Source organism: Tarenaya hassleriana, unplaced genomic scaffold, assembly GCF_000463585.1.
Source record: "Tarenaya hassleriana unplaced genomic scaffold, ASM46358v1 Cleome1, whole genome shotgun sequence".
Taxonomy (NCBI): Eukaryota; Viridiplantae; Streptophyta; class Magnoliopsida; order Brassicales; family Cleomaceae; genus Tarenaya; species Tarenaya hassleriana.
Window position 1 is genome coordinate 2,206,383 of NW_010960187.1, and position 9,526 is coordinate 2,215,908.

Consider the following 9,526-nt stretch of genomic DNA (forward strand, 5'->3'; position numbering starts at 1 on the left):
AACCGCTACTCACATTGACATTGTTTCCAGGTGATGGAGGAGATTTTCTGCCAAGAATCCGGTCGGATTTCAGGCGTGAGTTGCTGATGAAGGAATTATCTGAACGACAATCCGCAAATATGAGATACAACGCACTGAATATAGCCGAAAAGACGAGGATGGTGATGATTTTGTATGCGGCTTTTCGCATCGTAATCATGTGAGTAAAGCCCTTCTTCTTACTCTTCCTTGGCCTTACTTTGCACAGAATCGAGATATCCTTAGTTACTACTGAAGGCATGTCTCGTAGCACCAGGTTTTGTTTAATGGCGTCTAAACCCTAAAACGAAACATTCAAACACAGACCTAAATCAAGACGCAGTCGAATTAGGAGTAATGATAGTGTTAAGCGATAAGAGTTTAAATACCAATAACAAGTTGTGTAGATTCAGGACACCTCGAATTTGAGTCCTGTTAGAAGTCTTAGTTGCCTTAGGTGACAAGTATTTTCTATGGAGAGGATTGAATTTCTTTGACCAATAATCTAATGCCACGTTATGTTTCTCCCTAATTTTAGATTTTATTTGCCTGGTTAATTTTTTTTTATTTTTATAATTCCACTATGCGAATTCTATCTCATGGATTAATTAGTTAAGCGTAGTATTTTATCTTTATCAAACCTGTGTCATATCTTTTTATTGTGATAAGTTTGGAGAATAACCGAATGGGAGGGCATGGGTGTTTTACTTTTATCATAACTTATAATTCGATAAATTCCCTATTCTTATATATTTTTTTCTTAAACTTTCTATTATTTTGTTACTGAATCATTATTTAAGTTTTTTGTTATAATATAAATATATAGTCCAAATTGGACGATGGATTGATTGTGTGTGTTCAGACTGAATGCTGTCACATTACATCGGGAGGGAAGAAGCATGTCGTTTCTGTGAAGTCATTCTAGTTGAACATTAGACGTTCTATAGAAATACAACAGTCAACTGCTTGCCTGTGGAAGTTGAGTTTTGTTTTCTTTTCATTTTGTGAAAATGATAATGAGATGATCCGCTGTTCATAGATGGAACTTTGAACTTTGTCTCGATGGTTATCCACAGATTACCTCATGCTTCGTCTTATGTCCTGCATTAGACAAAAAGCCTCGAACGTTACAACAGAGTGTGTTATATAAAGCTGCAGGCTCAAATGGCGATCGGAAAGAGGAGGAGAACCATACCATGTGTCTCAAAGCCATATCAAGAGACGATCTCGAGAGATTCCTCCCGAACCCCGAGCCTTCTGATTTTCCCGTGGAGTTGCCTCCGCCCTGCCTCGGCGGTGGCAGTTTCCTCATGTTCACAACTCTTTCAACCATTTTGGTCCCAATCAACACCGGATTCACCACCTCATTGCTAGATCTGGACTGTCCCCTCTTCACTGCAGCAGAAGGGTAGGCTCTGCCTCTCGAAGCCGAGATAGACCGACCCGGAATCTCGGATATCTTCGAAACCGGGGGCTTGGCTCCAGGTGCTGATTTTCCGACAGAGGATGATCGGGTAAGTGCAGAAGCATGAGAACTGGGTTTGCTCGAGGTGGTTCTGATTCTAGCGCTCAGTGTTGAGGTCATAGGAGCTGATTTTGTGGAAATGGAGGGTCGGGACTCTGTGGAATTGAGCTTTACAGGTCGTGAAATGGATGTGGCCTGCTTCAATGGCTTAGTGCTCGGCTTTTGCTCAGCAGTGGCGATCGTCTGCTTATTAACAGCGGTCAGAGAGTACACTCCAGGTGCTAAACTTGCACGCCTCGACGTCTTGACATTTCTTGACACAGGTTCTTCTAGGATGTTCTCAAGCTTCAGGCAAAAAATGTCAAACATCAATCAGAGCACAAAGCCATGGCATATGTATATACTTTCAACCAGAAGATTGGAAGTAACCAATATCAAGCCGAGGATGTCTAAAACAGTTCTAAACAAGCAATCCGACCAAATGAGAATGGCTAGAAAATGGTTTTGAAGAGTCAGATTCGGACCCGTGGTTTAAGGACAGCAGACTGAACGTTAGTTTCCTCGAGCTCAACGGCCGGGTTCCACTCTGCCTCCTTCCCCGAGTCCAACAACTTCTCAACAGAGCTCGCCGTTCTGCTTTCATGAGCTTCATTCCAAGAATCTGTCCAACAACGAGTGAAACAGGCCTTGCTACTTTAGGGAAATCAAAACTATGAAGAAAAAAAAGGTGAACTACAAGCTTTGAGAACCCGTGATACGAAACAAAAGTTGTAGTAGATTCACTGGGAGCTCGAACTTGGGATAAACGGTATCGTGCTGGGCCCGGGAGGAGGAGAAATTCTCGGATCTTCCTTGTCGAGTCTCCGCATCTCGAGGAACAGAGCGAGCTCTTCGTCTCCATCTCTAACCGTAACGTTCTCCATTCTCCAACAGGTCTTTCACTACTCGCAGCCTCTTTATAATACGATGGCCTCAGATCGAGAGAGGACTAACAATGGCGGTCGAAGACAAATGCAGAAGGAGAAGGAAAACGGCTCGGAGAAATGAGAATGACAGAGAGGACTGTTGTTGTTTGTTGTCGAAAAATTCTCTGTACAAGTTCTTAGATTCAGTTGCCTACATTCACGTGACTGCCACTTTTGGTGATTTCACTTGCGGCGACGTTCAACCGTGGACCGTTAGATGCAGCGGAGACTTGTTCATCGAACAGATATTATTGGAGCGGACAGACCAATAAAAGCAGCATTCACTGTCAGGCCTCGTATGTCGTGACATTCAAATTTCTAATCTCATTAATATCCCGATCTTACTGTTGAGAAATTTTAAATTTTTCATGAGTTAATTAGTCGTTTTAATTATTTTTACAATGAACTACGAGTATTTACTTGGAATTAAAAACGTAAATATTTTAGTTTTTCTCGTACAAATTTTGGCAAAACTGTATTTATATTTTATATATGTATTTACCATTTACTAATGACAGCGTTAAAATACGGCCCAACACATTGGGTCAGTTTACCGATAATTGGGCTATATGATAAGGGGTGTCGAACTCTTATTGGGCCTTATATTTGTGAAAAAAGCCCAATAAATTGGGGCCCAAATAAAAGCAACCGACCCAATGTTATTTGTGAAGTCCACGTGTCAGCAGATGTGACATGCCATGGGCCCACGGGCCACCGCAAGCAAGCATTAGCGTGTGATAAATTGGCGGCAACTGTTTCATCACGACCGTTCAAATCAACGACCTTCTCGAACTCTTATCATGTAACCGGCTATAGCAGGTAAGAGGCACCTGGCACTCTTCCTTTGTTACCGGCGCTCTCCCGTACTAGGTTTTACCGGCTCCTAAGGTCACCGGTTTTTAGCATCTCCTTTTGAGGTCGGTCGTTGTCGTCAGTAGATAATGGATATTTTCTCTGCTCTCTGATCGTTTTTTTTTGTTCTTTCTTTGGGGCTTGAATTTACTTTGTCGCTTGGTTTCTCTCTCGCCGAAGGGATCTTCGTTCTCTTTCGTCTCGAGTAGTGAAAGGTTATGATTTTTCTTCGTTTTTTTCTTTTCTGAATCTGTTTGTTTCGTTTCGATTTCTGAACGATTCGTTTTCTCGCTGTTTATGGAGAATCTCGAGCTGAGAATCGCAGGCTGAGTTTCTCGCGGTTTCTCGATCACCAAACAGTGGGTTATAGCTGAGAATTAGGGTTTTCTTGTTCCTTTTTTGACAGTTCATTTTCCCTTGGATCGCTGTTTCGAATTTGTTATGAACATATATTCCTCTAGAATTCTGGTGAAAATAATTATGGTGCGAGTGTTCAATCATATATTGTTCTTCTTTCAAACACTTTCTCGATAGATTGATTATCTTCTTCTCTCTGTGTGACGTAGAGAATCTTGAGAGAGAGAGTTCCATAGCTGTTCTGTGTTTAATAGTTCTCGTGTTTCTTGATGTTGGGAGATTTATTCTTCATTTATCGAGTGATTCAAATCGTTAATTCTCGAATTCACTCCCAATCGGTGGTTTTCTTGCAGCAACGATGACAGCGAAGGGTAAAGATAAAGCTAAGACCACAAGGGAAGCCTTGAAGCCAGCCGATGACAGGTTAACTCTCTGGTACTTTTTACGTTTACATAAAATGCGTTATGGTATGGACAATGATAGAGGCAGAGCCTCTTCTTGCTGAATGGAGCTGTAATGGATTCCACTGTCTCATGGCTTATCTTCTGCTGCGTTGATGCAACAGGAGGACGTTGTGTCTGGTTCTATTGTTTACTTTTAGGTTAACAAGATGGCTTTTGTAAGGCTGTCTAATGTGATTTGGTTCCAATATGCTGCTGTGATGTCTGTTTGATTTTCAGAAAGGTTGGAAAGAGGAAGGCACCGGTGGATAAAGCTAGCAAACGGACAGCTCGAAAGGAGAAGAGGGCCAAAAAGGATCCGAATAAACCGAAAAGGCCGCCCAGTGCTTTCTTTGTGTTTCTGTAAGTATTGTTGAAGATCTCACCCAAGGCGTATTCGCTTGAATCGTCCAACTTTTAAGGGAAAAGCTCGATTGTATCTTTTTGGCAGGGAAGACTTTAGGACAACTTTCAAGAAGGAAAATCCAAATGTGAAAGCCGTGTCAGCTGTAAGCGTTTTGGCTGATTCCTTTAAATTCCAATGATCATAGCCTATATATATTTGTTATAATATGAGGCCCCCATGTATGATGTACCTTTACCTTGTGAAGGTTGGGAAAGCTGGAGGGCAGAAATGGAAGTCAATGTCGGGAGATGTAAGTATCTGTAGAAACTTTCTTCTTGGTACCGTGATGGAAATTATCTATTTTTGGAGGTTAATTCAGAAGTACGATGGAATATATCATCTGGCACCCATAAAAACTTATCTTCGTCTGATGATGATCGTAGTGAAGAATTCTGGTTATCTTATGCCAACTGTATAGAGACATTGACACGATTTGGGCCCTTGCTTTTGCAGGAGAAAGCTCCATATGAAGCTAAAGCTGCAAAAAAGAAGGCCGAATACGAGAAGCTTATGAATGCACACAACAAGAAGATGGTAAATGTGGAGCGTCTATCACGTATTGCCAATCTCTTTCGGATGCTTCATGCTTATGTTTTTAATCTTCTTCTTCATTGGGCAGGACGAAGGCAGTGATGAATCTGAAAAGTCAAGATCCGAGGTGAGTGATGAAGACGAGAAAGCCAGTGGGGAGGTAAACATTCTTAAATATGCTTCTATATATTGGAAGTCATCTAAAAAAAGATTACAACACAGTTCCAAAATATGCTTTAGGTACTTCTTTCAATGTATCACAGTATGATATGTCTGGTGCTGATACTTATCAGGTGTACAATACATCCTCGATGGATCATGCCCATGATTTTACATGTGACCCATGTGGAAAATGTGTTTTGCATGGATCTCATAGCTATGAATATATATACACACACAAACATACGTATAATGCGCTCAAACATACTTATACTTGGTAGCAGTTTTATGGTGGCAGCTAATATGTCCTCCTACTTTGAAACCAGTCAGTCTTTTTTTGGCGTTCAAGTGCCTTCTTTATCACCGAAGAAATGACCTTTTTTGAATCATCGTATATGTGCAGGAAGAGCAACAAGAGAAGGGAGGGGCAAGAGACGAAGAAGAAGAGGAGGTAGGGGAAGAAGAGGAAGAGGAGGAGGAGGAGGAGGAGGAAGACTGAGGTGGGATTTCAAAGTCATCGTATTTTGGTATAAGAGGGCGTTGGAAACAGCCCAACCATGACGACACACAGTGGCAATCCCCTCCCCCCTCCCCCAAGTATTTTGTGGTTAAGAAACTATATATATATATGTATATGTATATGTATATGTAGGTTGGGAAAGGGTGACATTTTGTCTACTTAACTGAAAGAAAGGCACTGTGTTTGGTTGTATGGTAAGTTGTGACAGTCTTGACATTTTCTGTGTTTCGGACTGGATAACTATGAACTCCAGTAAAGATTGTAATCCAACGTCGACGGTTATTAGTAGAGGGGGACAACGCGACATGATTCTTCAGTGAATCACAACGCCTTTGTGTGGATGAAACTGTCCGAAACCAGCTTCGGACACATTGGAAACATGTGTCAGTTTCGAGCAGAATCGGATTTTCGGATATTCTAAGAAGTGGGTATCTGCCAGATCGAATTTGACGAGATAGATGATGTTCTTATATTCGATAGCTTGGATGGATCATCATCCCCAGGTGTCGCAGACACCGAATTTTTAGGGTAACGGACATCAGATTCCGAGCACGACATCCAAACGGATAATCGAGGGAGAACATCGAGCAGAATAATCATAATGGTTAAAATATACGTGTAAATACTGGCGATAACACAACTGATAGTGTGCGTAATATGATGAGATACTCTTGAACCAACTGCTAGCGCTTACTATAGAATCAAAAATCATCTTGCAGCCAAAAGCAAAGACAGACACGCATGAATATATAGATAAACGATTCGTTACCAATACGCATTCCCAGCACTGACTTCTTCCTTCTTCGCGAGGTCAACCTCGAGTTCGATTCTCCTCCACAATCTCCTGAAGCTGTTTCTCGCTCGTGGCGATAAGTCGTTTCACCATGTCGAAAGTCGTTAGCCTAATGCTGTTCACATCAAACGATATCAATACCCCTCAAAGAAATTAAGCAGGGCCAAGGATTCGTATACTAGAGGCAAGTATCTGAGGTTTTCTTAACTGGCCAACTCTTCTGTTAGTTTCTAACTAAAGATGCAATACAGATTTCAATATTTTGCACATTTCACCTGACCTGTAAAGCGCATAAGCAGCCCTGAGATCCTCAAGAGAGCTGTTCATAAGAGAATCTTACCTGCTGTTTGGTAGAGTTTTCAACGCGTTTGGCAAAAACCCTCGGTACAATCCCCTAACCCCGTCTCGCTCTATGATTCCTGAAAATGGTAGATATGGTTAAGTACCGCCTTTCAGTTGGGAATGCGGATACATAACTAAGTAGTTCTGAGATAAATATTTACAACATGGAAATCAGCAACCGCATAATTTAGCTGTCAGGCTTAGATGAGTATCCTCCAACCATTTTTCCAGCCAATCAAAAAAGTACCAAGGGGTGTCAGAACATTTTATTAAGATGTTGTTCTTTACCCTGGACCCACTCAGCTCAGGTTCTTATGAAGATCTTGTTCTACAGTGACAAATGATTAAGCTGAACGTTTTACCAGCAAATGCGTCCAGAATCGATTTGTAAGGAGTGCCCCTCATTTGCATTTGCCGTCTCATCGTGTCCAGAGGGTAACATGTCAGCGTGGCAACGCTGGCAGAGAGAACAGCTGTCAAAAGAGATGATTGAGCCTTCTCTCTGTATTTCTCCGGTAAAGATTTCTTCACTCTGTTTCCAGTTTCAAAGCAAAAGGATATCAGTTCTGTTCTATTTTTCATTTTGGGTTCTCGAAAAAAAAACGAGAGAATGTCCACCAGACTCACAGATCGAAAATGCAGAAGTTCACAGCGATATACGGAGCTATCCCCACTAGAGATGGTCCGAGGCCATAATAGAAGGATGCAATTCCTTCTTCGCGTAGCATATTCAAAGCTACCTGCAAGAGTTTCCATTATTACACATCGTATATAGATAATAGCATGACCAGGATCACATCACGTCTGCATAAGCAAACAAAGGCATGACTCTACTTTTGAATACCTCAGCGATAGCATGCTAGTGGGGAAGAGTTCAATTCCTTTATGTATTGTTGGACTAAGTGAAACACCGACTCTATTCAAGCAATTCAGCCTTACAAACACAACCACAATCCTTAAAAAGTCAAACCAGGAAAGGTAAAGCAGTACAGTTTTAAGTCTCTCAACTCGTACCTGAGACATGGTTCGGTACCCAGGTTCTACTGCCAACCGTAGTCTCAAGACATCTAATGGATATGTTACCTGCATAAGAATCCAATACAAAAGTAGCTTGACAAATCAACATATCTATATGCTTGGAACAAGCACACTATGCAAGGATTTAGTTCAAGAAACAACAATAGAATAATCCGGATTTTAGAAAAGACATCCTTTTAGAGTTGTTGGATGTGAGGTCTTCAATAGATCTCTATTCTACAAACAAATATGTAGTAGAAATGATTCATTAGGTAATTGATACAACTTAAATTTTCCACAGCGTCCATAAATTTATGTGATTGTATCTGCAACTCCTCGTTAAACCTCAGATTCGACATTCAAATTTTCTGAGCACTTGGACACAAAGCTCTGGAAAGGCAAAACAGTACAGACAACATAGCAAATATATTATCTATTAGGCCACAAGTACTTACGAAAGTAGATGTCATGCCAGCGCATGCACCTGCAGCTAGTCTTCCAATTACTGACAGCTCGCCATTTTTCCCTTTGAACAATTTCTAAAATCAAGATATAGAAGCATCAGCCAAATAGGTCAAAATATTAAAGACAGAGAGGCAATGATACAGCAAAAAGAGGAGTTCTTTTGTGTATAATCTTGAACATTGTCAGCACGAAACAACACAAAGACAGGCAAAAGCAAAGCACCTTGTAAGTCTCATAAGCCAAGAGCTGAACGGCGCTGTAAGGTAAGACCCTTATCACCTGATGTTCACAATCCCCAGAAAGAAATTTGTCAAGTGGAATGTCACGAAATCATTTTCAGAACACCGGAATCGAAGCGAAAGATTTCAGAGGACCTGAGGCAAGTTTCCCTTCCAGTACCCTTTTACTCCTTCGTTGGCTATCAAAGTGACTGCCTGTAGTGGTTCATTTCCCATCAGTAACAACACTAAAGACTTTAGATAAGAGTGGGCGAAGAAGAATCAATGGTGTATGAGCATTGTTGACTCGCAAACTCAACCTCTACAAAACCAAATGCATTCTTCGCGCTTTCATGTCCAACTCTTATCCCATGAGTCTGCAGATAAAACAAAATAAAATCCTTCACGTATTTTAGATTACCAGGAGATGCATTGAAGATATTATGTAAAATCTAAATCCCTACCTGAGAGGTAAATGTTTATTTATTTTTTCCCCAAAAATATAGTCAGAAAAACAAATATCGAATGTTGCTGAGAAATCCAAAACCTGTATAAGAAGCTTGATACGGTCAAGCGGAGCGGTGACGGTCTTCGCGGCGGCTCCGGCGATAGCACCGGCGGCGAATATGGCGGCGTCCTTGGGGACGAGAGCGAGAATTGCGAGCGGATGCTTGAGGAGCTGAGCCGGAGTCGGAGCGAATTCCTTCTGCTCGCACTTCTGCGCCAGTGAAACGCACGCGAAACCGCCATCTCCGACGCCGAAATTCCGCCATCCACCGCGGCGCAACCGTACGGAACCGGTTTTCGCCGGAGAGGGGCTTAGAATGGGGCCGAAACCGGCGGATTCAAGGGAAGGTATTCTCTGGAATTTGATTATGGCTCTCTCTTCCTCCATGGTACGACAGAAGAGAAAGAAGATAAGGCGAAGGGTTGTAGTTGTTTCAAAAAAACAAAGCCGCTCTGCTAGCTGGTCAGATG

General features: G+C 41.7%; 4 protein-coding genes across 4 annotated transcripts in view; 1 reads left to right on the forward strand and 3 right to left on the reverse strand.

Annotated features, from left to right (window-relative positions):
* The window catches only part of LOC104805842 (uncharacterized protein At4g19900-like), a 2,575-nt gene extending 1,835 nt beyond the window's left edge, over positions 1 to 740 (reverse strand). The window contains exon 1 of the mRNA XM_010530537.2: positions 1 to 740. Within this exon, the coding sequence (XP_010528839.1) occupies positions 1 to 280 (280 nt within the window). The 5' untranslated portion in view covers positions 281 to 740.
* Positions 741 to 833: 93 nt separating this feature from the next.
* LOC104805834 lies at positions 834 to 2,855 on the reverse strand. Its single transcript, XM_010530524.1, has 4 exons — positions 2,280 to 2,855; positions 2,008 to 2,144; positions 1,214 to 1,828; positions 834 to 1,119 (listed from the first exon to the last, which is right to left on the reverse strand). Exons 1-4 carry the CDS (start codon positions 2,404 to 2,406, stop codon positions 1,096 to 1,098), a joined length of 903 nt encoding a protein of 300 aa, XP_010528826.1. The 5' UTR covers positions 2,407 to 2,855; the 3' UTR covers positions 834 to 1,095.
* A 538-nt stretch (positions 2,856 to 3,393) lies between these two features.
* Positions 3,394 to 6,001, forward strand: LOC104805851 (high mobility group B protein 1). The gene is made up of 8 exons (XM_010530549.2): positions 3,394 to 3,515; positions 4,011 to 4,080; positions 4,338 to 4,460; positions 4,549 to 4,606; positions 4,709 to 4,753; positions 4,957 to 5,037; positions 5,123 to 5,194; positions 5,597 to 6,001. The coding sequence occupies exons 2-8, from the start codon at positions 4,016 to 4,018 to the stop codon at positions 5,690 to 5,692; spliced, it is 540 nt and encodes a 179-aa protein (XP_010528851.1). The 5' UTR covers positions 3,394 to 3,515; positions 4,011 to 4,015; the 3' UTR covers positions 5,693 to 6,001.
* Positions 6,002 to 6,306: 305 nt separating this feature from the next.
* On the reverse strand, positions 6,307 to 9,526 carry LOC104805860 (probable envelope ADP,ATP carrier protein, chloroplastic). Its single transcript, XM_010530559.2, has 10 exons — positions 9,096 to 9,526; positions 8,869 to 8,925; positions 8,705 to 8,764; positions 8,553 to 8,609; positions 8,321 to 8,404; positions 7,863 to 7,931; positions 7,476 to 7,588; positions 7,211 to 7,380; positions 6,847 to 6,925; positions 6,307 to 6,621 (listed from the first exon to the last, which is right to left on the reverse strand). Exons 1-10 carry the CDS (start codon positions 9,441 to 9,443, stop codon positions 6,525 to 6,527), a joined length of 1,134 nt encoding a protein of 377 aa, XP_010528861.1. The 5' UTR covers positions 9,444 to 9,526; the 3' UTR covers positions 6,307 to 6,524.

Bases quoted from the DNA above. Each gene is read 5' to 3' on its own strand.
- LOC104805860 (XM_010530559.2), bottom strand. From the start codon at position 9,443: ATGGAGGAAGAGAGAGCCATAATCAAATTCCAGAGAATACCTTCCCTT. The intron at 8,405-8,552 runs GTGCTTTGCTTT...TCTTGATTTTAG, and splicing joins TGGCTTATGAGACTTACAAG to AAATTGTTCAAAGGGAAAAA. The intron at 7,932-8,320 runs GTAAGTACTTGT...ATTCTTATGCAG, and splicing joins CTGGCATGACATCTACTTTC to GTAACATATCCATTAGATGT.
- LOC104805834 (XM_010530524.1), bottom strand. From the start codon at position 2,406: ATGGAGAACGTTACGGTTAGAGATGGAGACGAAGAGCTCGCTCTGTTC. The intron at 2,145-2,279 runs GTTCGAGCTCCC...GTTGTTGGACAG, and splicing joins CACGATACCGTTTATCCCAA to ATTCTTGGAATGAAGCTCAT. The intron at 1,829-2,007 runs GTCCGAATCTGA...TTTTGCCTGAAG, and splicing joins CTGCTGTCCTTAAACCACGG to CTTGAGAACATCCTAGAAGA.
- LOC104805851 (XM_010530549.2), top strand. From the start codon at position 4,016: ATGACAGCGAAGGGTAAAGATAAAGCTAAGACCACAAGGGAAGCCTTG. The intron at 4,607-4,708 runs GTAAGCGTTTTG...TACCTTGTGAAG, and splicing joins ATGTGAAAGCCGTGTCAGCT to GTTGGGAAAGCTGGAGGGCA. The intron at 5,038-5,122 runs GTAAATGTGGAG...TTCATTGGGCAG, and splicing joins ATGCACACAACAAGAAGATG to GACGAAGGCAGTGATGAATC.